Raw genomic sequence first — 23412 nt, 5'->3', positions numbered from 1 at the left:
CTCTTGTCTACCTTACCCAGCTGTGCAGCATTTTCTTCCTCCTCTTGTGCCCCCCATTTCCCGAGTTCGAGGGAGGGAGAGAAGACCATTTACGGCGGTATTCGGTACATTCTTAGTGCTTTCGGTGGTGGCCGTGCTGATCTACTGTTGTGACTTATTTATTTCTTCACTTATTTTGTATTAATTAAACCTTTTCCTTTCGTTTAAATTATTATTGTTTTCTCGCGACCCGTCGAAGTTTGAAGTTTGAAGTTCGCGATTTATTTTTACACATCCGTGGTACGCTGAAAGTTCGTGGTACGTTTCCTTTGAAGCGCTAACCAGGAAACATGGCTTTATTTGTATTCCTCCGTTGGACATCGACATGGAGAAGTTAATTGTTGGTGTCGGTGAGATCATCGGGATTGAGAATGTTAAGGCGGTTTCCCGAATGAACAAAAAGATTGTTTTTTCTTTTCTCAAGTACCGATGGTTGCTCAAGTCGAGCACGGAGTTTTCTTTGATCCTGATATTTATGTTCCTTTTTCCCCTCTGGATACTCCCGCAAAAAAAGTTGTGATTTCAAATTTACCACCTTTCGTGAAAGGTGATCAGATTGTATCCCAGTTAAAACGATACGGTACGGTTGTATCCCCATCAACAATGATTCCGTTCCGTATTCGGAATGATAATTTTAAACACATTATGTCGTTGTTTTCATGATTTTACTGCCAGGTGTTTCAGGGTTTCAGGCAATCCTTCCCTTTAAAATCGAGGGACATACGTATATGGGATATGCGAACACAGAAACCATTGTCTGTTAAGTTGGGGTTAATTCAGTCAGAGCGATAATTTTAAACACATTATGTCGTTGTTTACATGATTTTACTGCCAGGTGTTTTAGGGTTTCAGGCAATCCTTCCCTTTAAAATCGAGGGACATACGTATATGGGATATGCGAACACAGAAACCCTTGTGTGTTATGACTTGCCCTGCAACACAGGCCCCATGTGCTTCGGTTTCACCAGTTGGTTCCTCTTATGAACCACCTGGTACCTCTAAAATGTCTTATAATGACGCTAATGTTACCCTCCCCCCTCCACGTTTTTCTTCCCTTTCTCCTCCTCCTTCTCTCCTCCTCCTTCCCTCCTTTGCTCTTCTCTCCCTCCCCTCCCCTTGCCCCTACTGTCTCTTATTCTTCTTCCTTCCTTGTCCTCCCCCTCCCCTCCCTGGTTTTCAACCTTCAACTATTACTACCAGTCCACCCCCCCTCCCCCAGACTCGACTTACCCCCTCCATACTCTCTGAGTCATCTCAGCCTTGTAGTGCTCCTGTTAAAGATAGCAACATTGCCATCACTATCGTTAATGACACAACTCAGGATGTAACCACTGAGAGTGTTCCTCTTACATCTTTAGTCCCTCCTGAATTAACCATGGAGATTGAGCAAATGGGCGAAGGCCCTGAGGAAATTGAGGACGATGATTCAGACAGTCGCTCCTCTCTGACGATGAGTGCTTTTGGAGAGGAGCTCCCCCAGATAGTAGTGTTGATGATACTTTAATATCTATTTCCGATATCTTAGATTTTTTACAAAAAAACTACTCGTAAGAAGTGAGTAGATCTAAATTATTTTTTCCCCAACTTGCGTGCCTTTGTCCAGAAAGCACAAATTATTGTTAAGAACCGGGAAGCTGGTGCCGTTTCCAGCGCTTCTTGTAAAAGACTGAAAAAATATATTATTAAAGCAAGGAAGCACTTGATTGCATAAAAACTTCTTGATTATGATGATAGCAAGTTTAAATATAAACTGAGGACGTATTCCTTTACGTAAAGTCAAAACGCAGCTAAATAATAATGTAAAGGTAGATCTTCTTCTTTTACAAGAAACTCGGGCGACTGTGACTTGTATGGCAGACTGGAGGTTGAAGTTGAAAGGCACTTGGTTTTTTAGTAACACGGCCTCCGTAAGTGCCGGAATTGCTTTTTAGATTTCTCCACATCTTCCCATCTCCTCTCTTGTTTTTAAAGAAACTCGTACGTGCCCGTACGTGCGTGGCCGTACGTGCAAAAAAAAAACAAAAAAACAAAAGCTTTCAAACCACGAGCCAGAAACAACAACTACACAGGCTGTTCCTTCGCTCTCGCGTGCCCGTACGTGCGTGCCCGTACGTGCGTGCCTGTATGTGCGTGGCCGTATATGCAAACCAAAAAAAAAAAAAAAACTTTCAAATAACCACACCCTCCGTTCCTTCGCTCTCGTAAACGACGACTGGATTGGGGCATTGTGTTTATCTATAAATGCGCATAAGAAATCGAGAAATTATTAGAATACAGTAAGCCATCACTATCCAGAAGTGGTGCGTGCCCGTACGGAATGTTCACATGCATTCCCCGAATTATCGCTTGCATTGAAGTAACAACTGCTGTGATACTTACACACACAGAGTTAATTTAAATCAAGTTTACCTCCCTGTCCTTGCTTGCCACGACATTCACTGCCATTGACCATTGCCACTCCTACGCCACGGTAACTAAGGCGCCCTTTCCCCCATCGTAACCGGCATGGCCCGTGACGTCATCGTCGGCCGGCCGCGCACCGGCCAACGCAGCCACGCCTACGTGTCTTACACGCACACACACAGACACATCCAAAGACAACGTGTCTTGTCATTGGTTTGGTAAATAAATGGCCGCAGCAACGTGTCTTGTCATTGGTTTGGTAAATAAATGGCAATAACTTGGGAAACACTTGTCCGATTAATATCAAACCTTGAAAAGGCACATACTCAGATCCCCAGCAATATACCTGGCAAGTTTCAATTAGATCAGACCAGTGGTTGTCGAGAAACAGCGGACACACACACACACACACACACACACACACACACACACACACACACACACACACACACACACACACACACACACACACACACACACCTGGAATTATAGATGGATTGTTCCTGGATTCCTGGAGGAATACTTCTAATTGGTCTTTTAACACCTCTCTTTGAAATGATTCCTTTTTTAAATCATCTTTTAAACAATTTTGGCTTTGAATTCTAGAATCACGAAACGATTTTACAAATCTTTGCCAATGGTGGGATTATAGAAAAGCACAAATCCGAGTCTTCTGTCAGCAATATAGGAATAACTTCACTGATGTAAAGCAAGCTAGGATAAGTATTGTTGCGGGCCGGGGGTCAGGTGAGAAGACCACTAGTAGGGGGAAAGCGATCTCTGCTCCAACCAGACTCCCCGGAATTGTAGACCGTCGCACACGGATAATTCCGTGACGCCGCGGGTCGATTAACCGACCGTGGACGCCAATAACTCAACCGCTTCACCTACAGTCCTCCCGTCTATGGGTTAATCGGGTTACCTAATTAATCACGTGATTTAATTACTGTGGGAACATGTCCTCGGTACGCCTTGTCCGAACACCTAGGTATGCATAAAAGGAACGGATCGTTGGGAATAAACTCCCGGCTAAGCTAGGATTCGGACCATGCTGGATCAATGAAAGAAACCACAAAAACGAGCTGGGAACATTCCTAATAATGATTTATTTACAGGCAACTTACAAAAGGGGATAAAGAGCAGAATTAATGCAAAAATAATAACAATAATGATAAAAAATAACGACCTTCTGCAGTCTTACTTAAGCAGACAGGTGCCAGGACACACACATACACGCACACACACAGACACAGAAAACCCAATGAAGATAAAGTATTGAAACAAGAAGGGAGAGGAGTTGAGGCTACGATCTCAGTACCTTTGTACTTGAATGCATGAACGCGCCACCACTACGTTTTGGGGGACGAGGGGATGCTCCGTGGTGCGGTACCCGACAGCTAGCGTGTCGTCTCTGGCTTCAGCAGCACATATGGAGACCGTGGGCGTGATGGAGGGGCTTAAGTGGAGAAGGGACGGAGTCCAGATTGCGTGGAAGGAGTGGTAGGCAGGTGGGGTCAACGTTGTGTGGGTGGAGATGAGGAGCTGGAGTCCAGGCAGCAGGAGGCGGGTTGTGGCGATGTCGGGCAAAGAGACGAGGGGGAGAGAGAGGCGGAGGGCCACCCTGAAGCGAAGCGTCATCACCTGAATCAGGCGCTCCGATTGGCCCTGACCCCTCACACGGGCCGCTAACTTTAGCCGGAAACCGCAACACACCATTTCCGGCAAGGTCATCCCAGACAGCGAAAATATTCCGCTCCGACCCCACGAGATGACACGAATCACCCACAAAACCCCCGGGCCGTGCCCTGGCGACCGGCCGAGGATCCTGCATGCCCGCTCGGACATCCGACCAGCGCTGATCAATGCGCTTGCTCCGCGTGCGCCAACGTGGCCCACACTGTACAACATTCCCCTGCTCGATTGCAGCCTCGCTGGCCGTAGAGACGAGAAGACGTTCACCATCCGTGGGGAATCCGCTGCTGCCCGCGAGGGCCGAAGGTACCGAGTTGTGGATAAATCCATGCATGTTTCACGCAGTATGCGCGGATCCATCATGGCACACGTGGTCAGTGCTCGCGTTCGCCTGATTCTACTAGCGTGTGCGTGGGACGAACACCGATAAGTGTCAGATATTGAGGAAATATGATACAAAGTTGTGAGCGGTGCATTCGTGCCCTGCTTTGTATGATAACAAAGTCGCGAGTGGCATGCGTGTCTGCCTTCGAGCACATTCCATACAGTGCTCATGTCCGCACGACTCTGATTGTATGTGCGCGGAGCGATCACCAATATGGATCAGCTATTTGGTTGAAAAGGAACGCACCGCTTGTACTTCGCACACTCGCATCCCGCCCAACGTGGCGTGGAGTCGCCTTTATCGGCCTCCGTACACGTTTCATGCAGCGTGGGCGTCGTGCTGGCTGTGTTTCCTGTGTTGTGAAAAACACCATTCATGCAGCCTCTTAAGAGATATTAATTTGTGTGCCTTTTTAATGCAACCGGCAATCTTCCGCAGATCATCAGAAGCTCGAGTTGATAATCCCGAACTGCCAAGTGCACTGCATGACTTGCCGCACATGTTGTGTTGAGGGCTCGCTTGGGAATGGGGGCTCTGCACTTAATGCTCGCGCGTCATCATTTCCTCGCAGTGGCGCTGCATGCGCTGGCTTCCGTGAGGGCCCATCTCACAGCGAAGGTGCACGTGGCTCAGATTTACCTCAGGAATAATTAGAAAAGAAGAGTAGAAATGAAATGAAGAAGAAATGATGTAAGCAAACCTAGCTATGAGATCATCGCAACGTACACCCCTGTTGTCCCGCTAGACAAAAGGGAAGGGACTATCTACATGTGTATTAATGGAATAACTGTCTTGGAACCAAGATCTGTTGGATGCATGCGGTTCCGAGAACCACAACAGTATTTTAAAGAAAGAAATCCTCATTTTACAAGATAGCATGATTAATATTGATAAGGATGTACGATACCGGCGGCTTTATGAGAAACAAGCCCAATTGAATTGTTTAATTAGAGAAGATGCTCTCGGAGTGCTAACCCGACTTAGCACCCGAAGGTCTAATGCTGATTACAATGTTAAAAAAGTTGCTTGGACATTGCCACACCTCACATTTCTTTCTTTCGCTGCACAACACACCCCAATAAACTATTCCCTGTGTCACATACTTTTATTTGCCTGCTTGTAAATAAATCACGATTAGAAATGTTCCCTGCTCGTTCTTGTCTTTTCTTGCATTGATCCAGCATGGTCTGAATTTTAGCTTAGTCGGGACTTTGTTCCCAACAATCCATTCCTTTTAGCTGGTATATCCTTGGCAGTGTCGCTCAGCTGCATCTGATCCGGTAAAGTGATCCGGTTCGGACAAGGTGTACCAAGGGCGTGTTCCCCGGTAATTAAATCACGTGGTTATTTTTAGGTAACCGGATTAACGAGACAGAGGACCCTAAGTCACGTGGTTGAGTTATTGGCGTCCACGGTCGGTTAGCGACCCGCCGCGTCACGGAATTATCCGTGTGCGACGGCCTACAATTCCGGGGAGTCTGGTGGGGACCCGAGATAGCTTCCCCCCCTAGTGGTCTCACCTGACCCCCGGCCCGCAACAATATTGTTTGTTTTAAGGATTAATGATATATGCTTTGCTTACAACTATTGAGTGGTCGCTAGAGTACCCTTATTGTCGGGTTTTCCGTGTGTGTGTGTGTGTGTGTGTGTGTGTGTGTGTGTGTGTGTGTGTGTGTGTGTGTGTGTGTGTGTGTGTGTGTGTCTGTCTGCAATGCGAGGCTCCACAGGACAAACCAGCAAACCGATTTCGATGAAACTTGGCGTACAGGTGCCATATGGGCCGGGAGTGTGCACGTCTGAGTTTCGTTGCTAAGCAACCACCCGTTGCTGTGCAGCGGCCGAAAAACCGCATACGGTATTTTCAATACTTGTCCTTCAGTTTTGAATGTGGAGAAACGAGACTTCGGAATTCAACACTTCGAGATATTTACAAAATTTTGCTCGAGCCGATTTTTGATTTTGGTTTTATTTTTCAAATGGTAGTCCTTCAAAAATAGGGTGTCTATTTACCGTCATTTTTTGTTGGATTCGCTATATATGCTAGATATCCCTTATTGTCAGGTTGTGTGTGTGTGTGTGTGTGTGTGTGTGTGTGTGTGTGTGTGTGTGTGTGTGTGTGTGTGTGTGTGTGTGTGTGTGTGTGTATGTGTGTGTGTGTGTGTGTGTGTGTGTGTGTGTGTGTATGTGTGTCTGCAGCGCGAGGCTCCACAGCACGAACCAGCGAACCAATTTCGATGAAACTTTGCCAACATGTGGAATATATACTGGGAATGTGCGCGTTTGAATTTTGTTGCCCAGCAACCGCCCGTTGCTGTGCAGCGGCCGAAAAACAGTGTACAATATGTTCAATACTTGTCCTTCAGTTTTGAATGTGGAGAAACGAGAATTCGGAATTAAACACTTCGAGATATTTAGAAAATGTTACTCAAGCCGATTTTTGATTGAGGTTTTATTTTTCAAATGGTAGTCCTTCAAAAATAGGGTGTCTATTTACCGTCATTTTTCATGAGGGGCTTAGGAAAGTGGGCGGAGCTTAGGGAAAGTGGATGTGGTTGATGAAAAGTGGTCGTGGAGTAGGAAAGTGGTCGTGGCTGATGGAAAGTGGGCGTGGCTTATGAAAAATATTGTGTGGCTCAGGAGGTGTGGTCAAACAAGAGCATTGAGAGAAGTTTATCGGGTTTTCCGTGTGTGTGTGTGTGTGTGTGTGTGTGCAATGAGAGGCTCCACAGCACAAACCAGCCAACCGATTATTTTTCAAATGGTAGTCCTTCAAAAATAGGGTGTCTATTTACCGTCATTTTTTTATGAGGAGTGCCAGTTGGCAAAATATGCAATAGGAAAAATATTGCCAGGCAGATGAACAATTGTATATGAACCAATACGTATTGGCAATGAATCTTCGTCGGTGGATCGGTCAGATTGAAAAGCATAGTATCCAGTGCTTCGATCCCAGCGAATCCCTCGTCGCCTACCGGATTGTTATCTTGCCAAAACGAAGTTTTTTTTAAGATATGTTAGTCAGCTTGTATGTTTTTTATCTTGCCAAAACGAAGTTTTTGCAAGATATGTTAGTCAGCTTGTATGGTTTTTTTTTTGTTTTTTTTTGTTTGTCTGTAATCACGTATAAAAAATTCTGCAGAGCACAGTTATCATCGGAAATTTTTGTAACTTCGCATATCAGAGACCTATAGAGGTCCCTTTCAGTGCACAAAATTTTGAAGGTCAAGGTCAAAGGTCAAGGTCACTTTGGCGCAAATAAGGGGAGTCGATGAAACCCTTATTTTTTGAGTAATTTTGATCGGATCGTCTTCAAACTTCATGGGAATATAGTTCATGGTCTGGCGCTCAGCTGATTAATTTTTGGTGGCGATTGGCCTTGACCTTCATGGTTAGCGCCTGAGGTCAAACATATTTGAACCCAAGGTCAAATTTTCAAGTTTTAGGAACCATATCGTGTAGTACCTCAAAGTGAACACCTCGATGAGTGCTTTCTAGATATGTCAAGCTTGAGACATTATGACGTTATTTGGTGACGTTATGAGGCAAACGCATATTTTTCATGGTTACTCTGTAGAACGATTCTCATCGGAATCTCTCGTTGGCAGGTATTCCTCAAGGAGTCGCTCCTCGTGGATAGCAGCTCTGTTCACCTCAGTGTGACCTTAAAGAAGTCACACGTGGTCACCTTTTGGCAAGATACGGGTCACCCTGCGGGTGACATTGGTTTATTTTTTTTTGTTTGTTTGTCTGTAATCACGTATAAAAAAATTCTGCAGGGCATAGTTATCATTGGAAATGTTTGTAACTTCACATATCAGAGGCCTATAGAGGTCCCTTTCAGTGCACAAAATTTTGAAGGTCAAGGTCAAAGGTCAAGGTCACTTTGTCGCAAATCAGGGGAGTCGACGAAACCCTTATTTTTGAATAATTTTGATCGGATCGTCTTGAAACTTCATGGGAATATAGTTCATGGTCTGGCGCTCAGCTGATTAATTTTTGGTGGCGATTGGCCTTGACCTTCATGTTTTTTTTTTGTTTTTTTTTGGTCTGTAATCACGTATAAATCACTCTGCAGAGCACAGTTATCATTGGAAATTTTTGTAACTTCGCATATCAGAGGCCTATAGAGGTCCCTTTCAGCGCATAAAATTTTGAAGGTCAAGGTCAAAGGTCAAGGTCACTTTGTCGCAAATCAGGGGAGTCGACGAAACCCTTATTTTTGAGTAATTTTAATAGAATAGTCTCCAAACTTTATGGGAATGTAGTATATGGTCTGGCGCTCAGATGATTAATTTTTGGTGGCGATTGGCCTTGACCTTCATGGTTAGCGCCTGAGGTCAAACATATTTGAACCCAAGGTCAAATTTTCAAGTTTTAGGAACCATATCGTGTAGTACCTCAAATTGAACACCTCAATGAGTGCTTTCTAGATATGTCAAGCTTGAGATATTATGACGTCATTTGGTGACGTTATGAGGCAAACGCATATTTTCATGGTTACTCTAGAACGATTCTCATCGGAATCTCTCGTGGGCAGATATTCCTCAAGGAGTCGCTCCTGGTGGATAGCAGCTCTGTTCACCTCAGTGTGACCTTAAAGAAGTCACACGTGGTCACCTTTTGGCAAGATACGGGTCACCCTGTGGGTGACATTGGTTTATTTGTTTGTTTGTAATGGACAGCTCTGGAGGCCAGAAGAGTCAACCGATTTTTGATGAAACTTGACAGGTAGGTTCATACCAGGATCTAGTTCTATGCTTTGAGCACTGTTGCTATGGACACCACCGTTGCCCAGCAACGGGACTTTGAAATTTTAGAAAAATCCTAAAAAATTTGTTTTTTCGAAAATCAAAAATGGGCTTCCAGGCTTTTATGCGCACTATAATCAACCTCTTTGTCAAAATATTTCAGCCCGATCCGTCAAAAACTGTATGACTAGTATGCAATTATGTCGCAACCACCCATGTTGCCTACCGGCTTGTTTAATTCTTAATTACCAAAAAAAGGATAAAGGAGGTGTAAGGAGGAGGGGAGGGTAGAGGGGGATAGGTGCATTTCCCCCAATGACCCATCACCCCCCCCCTCATCCCACCCCTCCCCATCCCCGTGTATGTGTGGGGAAGGATGGGTCACTGGGGGTGCGCACAAGGGGAGGATTGAGGGGATGAAGGGGTGTGGCTTGTGTGGGTGGTGAAGGGTGAGGGTGGCTTGTGTGGGTGTGGCTTCTATGGGTGTAGCTTGCATGGGTGTAGCTTGCATGGGTGTGGCTTGCATGGGTGTGGCTTGTGTGGATGTGGCTTGTGTTGGTGGGGGTGGGATTAAGGGGTGTGACTTGTGTGGGTGTGGCTTGTGTGGGTGTGCTTTGTGTGGTTGTGGCTTGCATGGGTGTGGCTTGTGTGGGTGGAGTCAAAGAATGGGCAGAGCGATTTTTATAATTAAATTAACTCGTCATATGTGGGGAACTAATAAACTTATCATTGCATGATGGATGTGGTGTGTGGGTGTGGCTTGTGTGGATGGGGGTGGCTTGTGTGGGTGTGGCTTGTATGGGTGGAGTCAATTTTGATTTGTTTTTTTATTTTCAATTTATTATCTTTGTTTTTTGTAATTCCTGTGAATAAAATGAACCTAAAATCTCTTCTCCTTTTAAATCATTTAATTTGTAAGTCCAAGGAACTGTATCCATTACATGAATGATTTTAAAAAGTTCATTTGTCCATCGCTTAATATAACCTTTTTCAAATGAGATTTCCACCTGTATATTCCAACTATATCACCAACTTTGAACTTTGGCTTTCTGAGATTAATCTTTTTCATATTCTAATTTTATAAATGTTTCTGATGGCTTGGATTTTGTTGAGGTATGAATCGTATCACTGTACTTATCTACAATGTCCTGAATTAAATATAACCCTTGTTGAGAACCGAGTTGAGTGAATTTTTTAAATAGTGTCTCTTTTAAAGTGCAATTGAAACACTCGATAACAACCGCTTTTCCTTTATTAAAGTATTGTATAATGTAATATATTGTATTAAATGTATTAATATATTGTATTAAATGTATTAAAGTGCTGTATAATGTAATACCGTGACTTTAAAGAAAATTCATAAATGTGTTGCTGTGGAACTCTGTACCCTCCCTCATCAGTCCACAATTTTTTTTCGGTTTTCTCTTGCTTTTATTAAATATCTGTTGAAAGGCAAAATTAAGAGTATTACCTTTTTTTTTTCAAAGGGACAACCCACACATATCTACTCCTCAATTCAATAACGGTAAAAGCATACTTGCACCCCTTATCATTATTGAGTTCAATCAAGTCAACGGACCAATTATAATCAACTTCTTTGGAATAAATCTTCCTTCGATTAAACTTTGTGACTTTTGGTTTATGTAATTCATCACATAGTTTCTCTTCAATCTCAATGACATCATTAGAGCCTACAGATTTTTTGAACTTCCAAGCCCAAGTTTCAATTTAGCACTGATCGTCTTCTTCACGATGAACCTATCAACTTTTTCTCTCAAGGTTGGATTTTGTATCAGACATTTTATACAATATTTCTCGATTCACTTCATGTTTTTCTTCCAATGTCATGCTATTTCCACAATCAATATTATGCTTCATACACACTTCATCAACTGTTTTTTTTTAGGTTTAGACCAATGTTTGAGACTGTTGGCCTCATCTAATCTTTTATCCAAGTTTGTTTCTGGACCACAGAAAGAATACCCTGCTAGATGTAATTCTCCTGGTATTCCAGTTATTGTAAATATACTTCCTGATAAAAACTTTTGTATATCTCCCCCACACTTGTGTTTGGAGATGAATTTACTCTTTTTAGAGCCACACACCAAATATATCCCTTTTTGTATATCCCTATTATTTTAACTTTTAACATACGAGATATTTTTATGCTTAGTTTTCTTTTTACATTTGAGACAAGAACTCATTTATTTATGAGAAAATTTCTGACTGAGTGCAAAAACCTTTTTAGTTTCCAACATGTACATTTGAATCTTAATTTTTAAAATATAAAAAATCCTAAGAAATGTCTTCATTCTCTCCTCCATTTATTGAAGAAAAGAATGTAAAACTTTAACCAAAGTCAATTACACCAACATAGTCAATAATATTATCTTTTCCTTCTTTCTCTTCTTCATCTCCACTTTTTCGTTAAAATCTTCTCCCTGAAATGGATGATAATATTCGTGACGCATATATTTTTTCCGAGACTTGTGAATTCTTTGTTTTCCTCCTCAATGCGTTGAGATCTATTTATTTTCCATAGTTTTTAATCTCACTGGTTTCCATATTTTTTTATTTATTCATTCTCTCTCTTTTCTCCTTCTCTGTCTTCTCCCTCTCCTCTCTCTTCTCCCTCTCCTCCTTCTCACTTGCCTCAGTTTCTTCAACTTCTTCTTCATCCCTTACTACCGTTGAACCACTTTCACCACACAGAACATCATACATATATTAATTTGGATTTCTTGATATTCCTGTATCCAAACGAATTTTTTTTACAACAGGAAACCAATAAAATTTCTTCTGCACTTCTAAGAAAGCCTTGTTTTTTCTCAACTTTAAATTTTTTTTCATGATTTCAAATTTTAGTTAAATCCAAAATTGTTGGTTTAGCAACATCAGTATAAAGCCAATCTTTAAGTGTAAATACCCCATTCCAATGTTGTCGAACAAATTTATTGAGACACCGAATACCCTTTTCTAGTAGGTGTTCTTGGACACAGAAATGATAATTTTCTTGAAGCCTTCTTCCTGTCATTTATGGATCAGAAATATATGACAGATTAATATTGTTATGAATTTGGAATTCGATTGCACACAGCATACAGGTTCCTTTAGTCAGCTATGTCGATAAGTGCTTGTTCCCGAGATAGCTCACCTTTCATTGTTTAAATGTTCAGAAATCGATTAGATGCGCTGCGGATCGATTTAATAGTTAGGAACGAAACAATGGAGACGTCCCTCCCCCTCTTCTGCGAAGAGGAAGAAGAACCCTGCCGTCCCGTGACTCATGATGTCAACAACTCCCTCCCACCCGTGGCTGAGCGGGGGATGGAGCACGAGCGCATGATTCATGCCAGGAGCGGGGGAAGGGCGGGAGAAGGATAAGAGGAGATCTTTTCTTTGTTTGTGTCAGGAATTGGAGTAGTAAGCTTTTTGCTTCGGCAGAGACTAGCCGTTCAGCAGACCTTCGGATCCTGTTTGGCTTGGGTTAGGGTTGAGGCCTTCGGAAGCTTTTTTTTTGCTTTGGCTGGCTCAGCGAGCTTCGGCTTCTGCTTGGCTCGAGAGAGATTTTTGCTTCAAGCTGCCCTGTTTTGAAGAAAGTTAAGCCGGTTGCTCGGCTCGAGCTGCGAGTGGTGGCTTCTTCTTGGTTCGTGGAGCTCTTTGTTCTCCATTTTGGTTCCCGGCTTGGTGCGACTCATCGACCTCTTCTTGGAGGTGGTTCCTCGGGGAAGCGACGCATCAACGGGAAGGATCAGCACCCCGTCTCACCAGCACGTGTTGAGAAGCACGGGAGGATTCACGGGAGCTCGGGAAGGATCGCAGCTCACGGCGATTAGATCCAGCTCGCTCTCGCTGGAGCCCGGGTCTGAACAACTTGAAGACCACACGAGAGGAGAGGTTCTGGGTTTCAGCTCCCTCTCCTCCGAGCTGGAGCCCGTTATTAAAAGCCTCTGCCACAATTTCTTGGGTGTGTGTGTGTGTGTGTGTGTGTGTGTGTGTGTGTGTGTGTGTGTGTGTGTGTGTGTGTGTGTGTGTGTACGTGTGTCCGTGGGCCCGTCTAATAAGTAGGAAATTGTTAAGTGCTTTGTGTGCTGTCAATGTTTGCATTGCATTTCGTATAGACGGTCGTAATTCTTTTGTCGTGCTTTTCTTGCTGTATAATTGCATACATGTTTTGCCTTGTTTAATTGCATACGTGCTTTATTATAATAAATGTCCTTGTGTGAATGTAAACCTGTTCGTTGCGTCCTCTTCCCTTAATTGAGCTGCCATCTTGCACTCGGAATATAGTTGGTTTTTAAATAGCCGGTAAAGTGATCGGGTCCAACGGGACTGCGTGATAATACCCCGCTCAGTTATCCCAGAAGGAAGCGAGCTGCTTAAGCTGCTCGTTTCCAAGTGGTCCCGTTGAGGTACAATCTCTCGGTAACCTACCCACGCGAATAATTAGGTAAATCGAAGATTTGGCGATCGGACCCTGTTGCGCGGGTAGAGTGCGGACAAGGTTGTGCTGTGCTTAAAAACACACCCGTGGCTGGTTTCCCGCGTTGATCCGGAAAGTCGCGACTGGATTGTCCGTTCGATGGGCGAAGCGACCGCTATTGGTTAGACGCGGTCGTTTGCACGCTGACGGGCGGGAATTCTACAACAATATAATGACTGGTAATTCCTCCCGATCTTCCCATTGTCAAATCAGTTTGTATTCCATTACTCACTTTATATAATCCTGTTCTTTGTGTTTTCATGATATAAACTACAGAAAAGCTGTTATTGATTTTAGCATTATTAAATTCTTTTATTTGTAGTTTGATAATTGTGCTTCCACAAATCTCATGGTCGGCACCAAGTGGATAATAATCTTCCTTATGAGACCGATTTAATTCTTTCAGGTCTTCTATGTTTATTTTAAATCGCCAATTATACCCAAAATCATTCATATCATATCCCCAATCTTTATTCTCATACAAACGATACGCCCTAGTTTATAAAAAATTTTATTTCAATGGGAACTGTGAATTCTGGATGACCTGGAGATAATATCAACATTTCTGTATCTTTGGAATTCACAGCCGTTTTATTTAAGGATATATATTGTGATAAATCACTTGATCTCACCAAGTCATTTGCATTTGTGGGGCTTGGATAATTTATTAATTTATAAGCATTTTTCATATTAATATTTTTTGTTAAACTATATTTCTGTCACTCAGCCTGTACCTTTGTATAATAATTTGACAAATCAACATCCACTTCTTGGGATACACCAAATGTAGAACCATCTTTTCCAACATGTCATAAACATTAGATTAAAAATAACATCATAAATTTTTTTTCTTTTTGTTGAGTTGACATAACACATTTCGACATAATTGACCACAACACTTGGAATTTAATTCTTGGACTTGAAATGTTTGATAAACATCATTCTGTAAGAATTTCATGACTTCAACAGCTGGTGGAAGACTAAAACTATCAAAATAATATTTAACCTGATTATTATAAATACAAACCCAATGAGAACTGTCTCCATTATGATGTTCTAAATTCATCATAATATTTTTGTATATTAAGACAGGTTTGTTAACTTATCTCTCGTACAAATAATCATGTTATCAATATTTAATTTCTTGTAATATTTGATTCTTTGAAAATTCTGTAAAACCACTCATCAATGCTCATATATTTATGAGAAAGATATAACCCATTACCCCCCTTTTAGTTAATTTTACACCTGATAGTGCGATAGAAGAAAGGATATCTCCAACTAACAATGTCGCTTTATCAGGTAGGCTTTTATTTCAAGTTTTTCAGCAAAATCTACAATTACACCACTTCCACTAATTTGTTTCTCCAACTCTTTGTTATGCCTTTCCAACTCTTTTTGAGCCTGCATTTGAGCCTTCCTTTTGTTGGCAGTTTTCAACGCTGCTGAAATACTGCCTGTCAATGCTCCAGCCACACTTAAACCAGCAAATAAAGGAATTGGAAATGGGATAAATCCTCCACTCGTCCCTCTTATTGAATATTTCTTTAACATTAGTTTTGACATTTTAATTTTAAGTGAGCCAGTATCGTTCAAGATTTTCACCTGTTCTCTTGTGTGAGCAAAACACCAATTCTTACTGTTCCTTTTCTCTGAATTGTATTAACGTTAATCGTACAAGGCTTTTGATTTTGAAAACAAGATGATAGTTTATTAAGATTGATTTGATTAACATATACCCCAGTTGGCACTTTACCACTCATTAATTTCTAAAAAAATTATGTGAGACCAATCATAACACCATTATCTGTTTTAATCTGCAATTCTGTTTCTTCCAAAAGCAAACAATATGTATCAACTCCTTCACTCTCTCCTCTTTCAATGTAGAGGGAAGTATCCATTCAATTAGATTTTGTAGTTTCCTTTTGAGTGCTCAGGTCAATCGTGTAGATTGTACACAGGCTTTTAAAGGCTGCCATATCCAAAATGGGTTCTTTATTTCCATTGCTTTCACACACCTTTTGGTAAGATTTGTATGCTTCAGCATAATCGTTTTTTCCCAATCAATTTCCAATCTATCTCGTGAATAAAATGTTCCTTCCAGAGAAACGCGAAGTTGTTTCACCATAGCATTATCACTCAATGCATTATTCTTATCAGTTGCAGTATCTCCATGTGTTTTTTTTTGTTTGTTAGTGAGCTGTAGGTATCGTGGCTTTCCTTCCAGAACACCCACATTCCACATGTAAGTGGTTTGGTTCAGTTTCACGTGTTGACATCTTCTTTTAAGGTATGATACATTGAATAGATTCTTTGAGTTGTCTTCTATTCAACATCTCTTCTGTTTTAAGATTAGGAGTACAATCACTAATACCACAACTCATTTCATCAATTAGCTTGGTGTTTGCTTCGTGGTTAGGGTGGCGGCTTGGGATCCTAGGGTCCTGAGTTCAAGCCCCGTTGCCCGCTGAAATAAAATACACCAGGAGGTTGACTCAGCCTGTCATCCTTCCGAGGTCGGCAAAATGAGCACCAGTGTATTGGTAAGGGGGACACTGCATCAGCGGCATAGCCACATCCCAACCAATGATGCAACCAGCAGCCACAGGCTACACTCGATAGAGAGAGATTTCATCAATAACAAATTTATTCTCAGTACTAAAAGCATTATAGTGTAGTAGATAGTAGAAAAATCATGCAAATTTTGAAACAAGCATCAAATTTGGCATTTCTGTTCTGCAGGGCTTTCTGATCAAATCTGCCCGATTGGCCATTTGAAAATCCAAATTTTGAAAAATTTGAAGAAAAAAAAACTTCCAAGAAATTTGAAGTTACAGCTGGCTGAAATTCTTGAAGTGCAAGTGAACATCCCAGACAGAGAACCAAGGGGAGATGCAGTCATCATTGATAGCTCAGCACTTATCAATGCCCTACCTCCACGCACTTCAAAGATATTTGATGACTATGCTAAAGAAGACATCATCCCAAAGGTGGAATCTTATGGTGTCAGGTGGACGTAGTGTTTGATGTGTACAAGAAGTCAAGTCTGAAGTCTGAGGCAAGGTTGAAAATGGGGCAAGGAATCAGAAGAAGAGTGACAGGAACCAGTAAGATCCCAAGTAACTGGAGAAGCTTTCTTCGGGATGACAGCAACAAGACTGAGCTGTTTCACTTCCTTGCGGAAAAGATGTGTGAAGCACAGACGACAAGCACAGTCATTGTCACAAAAGGAGAAGATGCCATTAGCAACACAAGGAAGTCACTGGATGCTGTGTCTCCATGTTGTCATGATGAAGCTGACACTCGAATATTTCTACACGCCAGGGATGCAACGACGGATGGTAGCAAGTCCATTATCATAAGACTAATGACACGGACGTACTAGTCATAGCAATATCTGTACTGCCATCCTTACAGGAACTAGGTCTTGAGAACATGTGGATTCCCTTTGGCCAAGGAGCCAAGGCGTGATGGATTCCAGTCCATGAGGTAGTTTCTGCAATGGGGCCTGAGAAAGCAAGAGGATCCCATACTTCCATGCGTTCACTGGATGTGATGTCGTGTCTGCCTTCCGCGGTAAAGGGAAGAAAACTGCATGGCAGACTTGGAACGTCTTTGATGATGTTTATGAAACATTCACCAATCTCAGCCAGCAGCCAACATTGATTCATGATCTTGACTTTTTTTTTATTTTTTTATTTTTTATTTTCAAAATTTGGATTTTCAAATGGCCAATCAGGCAGATTTGATTAGAATCCCCTGGAGAACAAATGTGCCAAATTTGATGCTTGTATCATCATTTGCACGATTCCTCTCAAAAATTGCTGTTATCTGCCCCACTATTAGCAGCACCAAAAAGCAATCAATTTTCATTATCATTCCTTTGTAGTTAAAATATAATTTTAAGTCCAAACAGAACTTTATCATAATCACAAAATCCCAATATACCTTTCAGAGGAACAGCCATGGTAAAGGCCCGGTCACACCTTGACGTTTTAGCCAGCGATGGCAACGTATTAAAATGTATCTAAAACGCTGGCTTACGTTGAACTTTAGATGTTTTTTTTTAAAGATTCGGACGTATTCATCGCGACTTGGTCTTATGTATAACGCATTGGTAACGGACACAGAACGTTTCGTTGTGTTATAGATAACTTATACCAACGAATGCTGAACCTGTTGTCGGCCTACACAACCGATGCCCAACGATAGTCTAACTTAGGCATAGCGCGTTGCACGCATCGCCGACGATGTCGTGACGTAGCCTATTAAAAGGCTGACGCACAACGATTCGAATCATAACTGCCGTAGAAATGGAAGTGTCAACATCACGGTCACACCTTGGCGATCTTGCCAGCGTATGCCGACCTAAGAAAAATGTGTCTAAAACGTTGGGGCACGTCAAATACGGTATGAGTAAGTTTGGTATACGTGAGTACAACGCTAAAGTACGCTATCATACGTCGTAGTAAGTAGAGTACGTCAAGAAATTTTAAACATGTTCAAAATTTTACGACGTACTTGGCATATGACACACGTTCCGCATGCGATGGGGATAAGTTTTACACACGATATATGGACGCTTACACACGTCCACAAAGGCTACTTATAAGCTACTCATAAGTCGAAACACGCCGCGGTAATATCTTTTTTACGCGAAACTTATTTCTAACTTATGTTTGACGTGCTTTGAACCAATTCTTTACGTAGTCCCAACACACATCGACGTATGTAGACGTATTCCAATGACGTCTTCTGGTCGACAAAAAAAAAATAAATTAACGTGTTTCTAGCTTACAACTGCCATATAAAGACGTGTTCCCAGCGGTTTTGGGAATTGGTATATAAAAATGGTGTTCATAAAAGGGGAACCCAACTGTGTTTTCGAGTCCTTTTTGAGTCGATGTCCATGTCAGCAGTAACAGTATCAGTATCAGTATCAGTATTAGTATTAGTATTAGTAGTAGTTTGTTCATGTTGGCAGTAGTAGGTGAGTGTGAGGGGGAGGGTGTGGGTTATGATGGATCATCCTTGCGTTTAACGATTTAACGATTTAAATGATATACTCAACGATTTAAATGGCTGCAACTCCACTATTGAAAGTAGACGCTTGCGCTCAACAATTGGATTTTTTTTACACTCAACGACTTTTAAACGGTACCACTCAGCTATTTTCATTGTTTACAATGAACGATTTAAATTGCTGTCACTCGCCTTTGTTTTTTGACGCTGGCGCTCGGAAATTTTAATCGTTTATATTGAACGTGCTAAATCACTCAAACCCCACTATTGAAAGTAGACGCTTGCGCTCAACAATTGGATTTTTTTACACTCAACGACTTTTAAACGGTACCACTCAGCTATTTTCATTGTTTACAATGAACGATTTAAATTGCTGTCACTCGCCTTTGTTTTTTGACGCTGGGGTTTGGAAATTTGAAGCGTTTCTTCTGAACGTGTTAGAACGCTCAAACTCGACTATTTTAAATAGACGCTGCCGATGGACAATTGGAATCATAGCCAAGCTAGACATCGAAGTGTGAACATCCTCGTCATGCCGAAGAAAAGTTTGAAGAATGCTGCAAATAAGTGTCCTGGCCGTGGCCGTGGACGCTGAAGCAAGGACGATCTATTATACCGACGTCTTTCAGCCTATGAGTAACTTAAAAGTAACGTCTGTCGATGTGTGGCAACGATCGCGTAACGTGCCAACAACACGTTAATCATGGGTTAGAAATAAGTTTCGGGTACGCTAAACATTACCTCGGCGTGTCTCAACTTATGATTAACTTACAAGTAGCATGTGTTGACGTCTGTCAACGATCGCAGACCGTGCATACAACTTGTGGCCAGCGTAGCGGAACGTGTGAGTCATACGCCGGCATACGTCGTGAAATTTCAAGCATGAAAAAATTTGAGGACAACCAAAAAGTACAACGTTTAAAGCCAACGTACAACGACGTATGGCAGTGTTTTTCAGCGTGCTCTCAATGTTATCAAAACTTACCCATAACCTATTCAACGTGTGCCAGCGTTTTAGAAAAAAAATTCAAAAATCGGCATACGTTGGCTAAAACGTCAAGGTGTGACCGGGCCTTAAAACTATTACTTGCTTTTGTATCATCATTATACATTGCCTTTCCTTGAGTATAACCAGGGTCTATGTTTTTCCCCGTCGCCATATCAGGAACAAAACCTTTGACAGCCCCCTTAACCATTCTATCAGGAAATGAATATAGTGTAAATTTCATCATTTCAGATGTAACAGAGACATAATGAACCACTTCAACTTCTTGTGTTCCAATATACAAACGAACACTATCAAACATTTTCCAGAAGAAATCATTTATGAGTTTAGCGTTTGTGTTATTCCCAGGCTTAGTGAATGTAAATTTACACAACAAGAAACTTTCAGCTAGATTCAAATATGTTTGTGGATTATTTTTTTCAAAACTTTTTGTTCCATTTGTATTCCAGTCTATTCCTGTGATAGCATTTACCTTAAAGTAGTCCTGTTTTTTTCGTAGAGTTTGAGATAACAATGGTATCATCCAAATTATAGATACTATATCAATTGCTTCCAGACTTGTATTTATTGAGGAAAAAAGACATTAAAATTTTTGAAACCCTGACTCCAAGTATTTGAATTATTTTATGTCGTTCTTGGGGAAACAACTGAGCTTTGCATTTCTTAATTTCTTTTATTGCTTGCAATTTATGGGATTCCTTTTGGGCGTCTTTCATAATCTTTTTCGCACCTGCGACATTTCCCACAGCAGAAGCAGATCAACCCAATAGGTCTTTATGTGTAACAATAGTTGAACCGATACCTATGAGAGTATTAATTATCACATCTCATTTTTTTCTAAATTGATGTCCTTCACCCTGTTGTCTCTTAAGTTGTAGTATCCCCAACCAAGATACATTCCTTCACCCTTATATTATGAGGAAAGGAACATCCCATCCACTTTAATTATTTTATATTTTCCCAACTCGTGTTTCCTCGCAATAACCATCATATTTATTTCTTGGAATACTTCACGTAGGTGAATTCTGATGGATATAATTTCTCCATTTTAAGAAATCATGTGATTATCTTGGTCGGTTATCCTTAAATTTACTCTGTATATGGTTTGTCTAGACATGGGTAGATAAACCAGATTTTTTTTGGTTCCATATTGAATATATAACCAATTGGGGGTTGAGTATGCACTGAATGAAAATATTGTATTTGTTCTTATTCCATCATTGTAAGCAGCATCAATCAAATCACAGTGAATTAACACCAAATTTATGCCTGGGGATATTTGAATGACATTATCACTGTAAAACGTCCCATTAGTTTCAATCTTTTTTGAGGAGAAATCCAATAACTCTCTAAATGAATTCTCAATTGTGAAATCAACCTTGTAGTTATTTTTAAGTTTAATTGTTGATTTTGAAGTATGTTTTTGAATATCTACAACAATATTTTTGGTTAATCACCCTGTTCTTTCATAATGCGAGCAATTCCTGAAGCGATTTGAGAAATCTCCTATGCTCTTGGTTAAACTGTTATAGTTTTGTATCTGCTTCCCAGATTATAACAAATTTGTCATTTTTCTCTGTGATATTAAACAAGGTATTATGTTTCCATCGACAATAAAGATGCCTCATATTCTTTTGATGTGTCAAGTTGTAATGGGTATGGGAAAGAAGATGTGTGATCACTTGTTGTGAAATTAAAACAATGGATTGTGCTTCTCATTTGAGTTTTTAAAAGTCTGTATATCATTATTATAAATCTCTTTATTTTCTGAAACACCATACTTGTTAATTGGTCTTGAAAAGAAGATAACACAAATCATTTTTCTTCCAACATTCAATGGCAGTAATTCCATCACTATCTTATCCATAAATATATATATAAACTTCTTTATCATCTTTCAACAACAAAAAAATAATTCTCATGAGCATCTACAATTGATGATATTTTTTCATTTTCATCATGAGAGAGAATTAAACTCATTTAACATGGGATAAAATATCTTCGTATTGACATTTATTAATTATTTACACCTTTATTAACTGGTCTAAAATGGCTGATGTTTCATTAAAACAACAATTGTTTCCAGCCTTATTACTACCTAACAACAATTACAGTCTATTAACTAATTGTGATGGGTCATTTGAAAGAAAACTAACACCTGAACCAAGCCTACTTAAAGCCTTAATAATGTGTTTCTCCTTTTCCTCCTTCCTTCCTTTACTGGCAACAGAAACTCCATAATCAAGCGAGTTTAATAAATCAATATATGCTTCATCACCCTCATTTTCTTATATTCAATGGTTTATCGAAATAACTTGATTCACCCATCACAGTTGAACTTTGTCTTCCATCTTTTGTAAGAAGAAACATTAATCTCGGAGTTAATTTAACAGGTGATTGAACAGAACTCAAGAACTTTAATTCATCATGAAATATCAATCCCTTTTTTTGAACAAGATGGATTACTGGTTGTTCTGTTGGAATGAGACCTGCTGTGGTTTTTGAATCTGTTGAATATTCATTGTTTTGAAAAACATTCACAATATAATCAGGGGGTTGATTTATCTCTTCAAGTTGTTGAAATAATACTTCATCATCATATTCCAATTCTACTATATCTTGGAGTACTTGCTCCATCATATGATAAAAATCTTTTATCATTTGAAGTTTTTTCGGGGTGGATTCTATCATAGGAATTGCAGACATTTGTTGGGGAGTTTTTTTTTAAGTGGTTAAAAAAATTTCTCTCATTTTCTTTCAAACGCTTCTTCACCCATTCGTTTCTTTCTTCTTTTCTGTCTTCACCCATTAGAGTTCCTTCTTTATGTATTCCTCTTGTTTTTCAACTTTTTAAAACAACTCTTGATGTTCCTTAAATAAATTTATTAATTGGAAAATATCATTTAATGAATTGTAGAGGTCAATGGGGAAATTTTCCTTTTTTTCATCATGACAGTAGATGTGTTCAAATAAATTATTTTCTTTTAATATTCCATCAAATTCATTATTAGAATTAATACGAATTATAATTTCTTCTTCACTAATGCTTGTAGCTCTGCTTTTCATACGTTTGCGTTGAGTTTCTTCATCAACATCAAAACCGAATGATAAAATCTTAACTCCATTACCACTCAGATGTTTAATAATTTGTCTCATTCCTTCTGGATTAGTTTCTCATCACCCAAGACCACTAGATTTTAGTTTATTTAATTCACTCTTACAATGTGAATATTTTGTTGTACCAAGAGAGACCTCCTCAAATAGTTGACCTTCATTCCTCAATCACATATGTTCCTCTATTGAAATGTAGTAATAATCTTTACCCTCCACTTCTCCTGGTTGCATTACTCTGGTTGTTGTAGACACAATACGTATCACATGGTGTGATTTTTTGAAAAACATGTAATCTTTTCATTTTTACTATTCAAAAATGTAGATCTATGAAAGTTTTTTTTTTCCAGAAGCAGATTTACCCACAGGATTGATAACAACTATCATTTATGTATGTCATTGTTTATAAAATAAAATATTTATTCCTCAATAACTCATCTTAATTCACAACAATGTATACGGTATATATTTTCCAGCCGTGTGTTTTAAATCCTCCTCAAATTCTGTTTTTACTACAAAACGT

General features: G+C 40.3%; 1 protein-coding gene across 6 annotated transcripts in view; it reads left to right on the top strand.

The window, feature by feature from the left end:
• Positions 1-23412, top strand: part of LOC147033986 (equilibrative nucleobase transporter 1-like) — a 227815-nt gene that overhangs the window by 14516 nt on the left and 189887 nt on the right. For 4 of the 6 annotated variants that reach the window (XM_085874440.1, XM_085874451.1, XM_085874431.1 and 1 more), the window contains exon 2: positions 21-104. The exons of the other annotated variants lie outside the window; for them this stretch is intronic. In XM_085874440.1, coding sequence (XP_085730566.1) covers positions 21-104 — 84 coding nt within the window. The remainder of the gene's footprint in view (positions 1-20; positions 105-23412) is intronic. 6 annotated transcript variants of the gene reach the window in all.

This window comes from Eptatretus burgeri, chromosome 1 (assembly GCF_056783735.1).
Source record: "Eptatretus burgeri isolate ZD-2024b chromosome 1, Ebu_testis_v1, whole genome shotgun sequence".
In the NCBI taxonomy this organism is placed as follows: Eukaryota; Metazoa; Chordata; class Myxini; order Myxiniformes; family Myxinidae; genus Eptatretus; species Eptatretus burgeri.
Note: the sequence above shows the minus strand (reverse complement) of the source record. Positions and strands in the feature narration are given on the sequence as shown.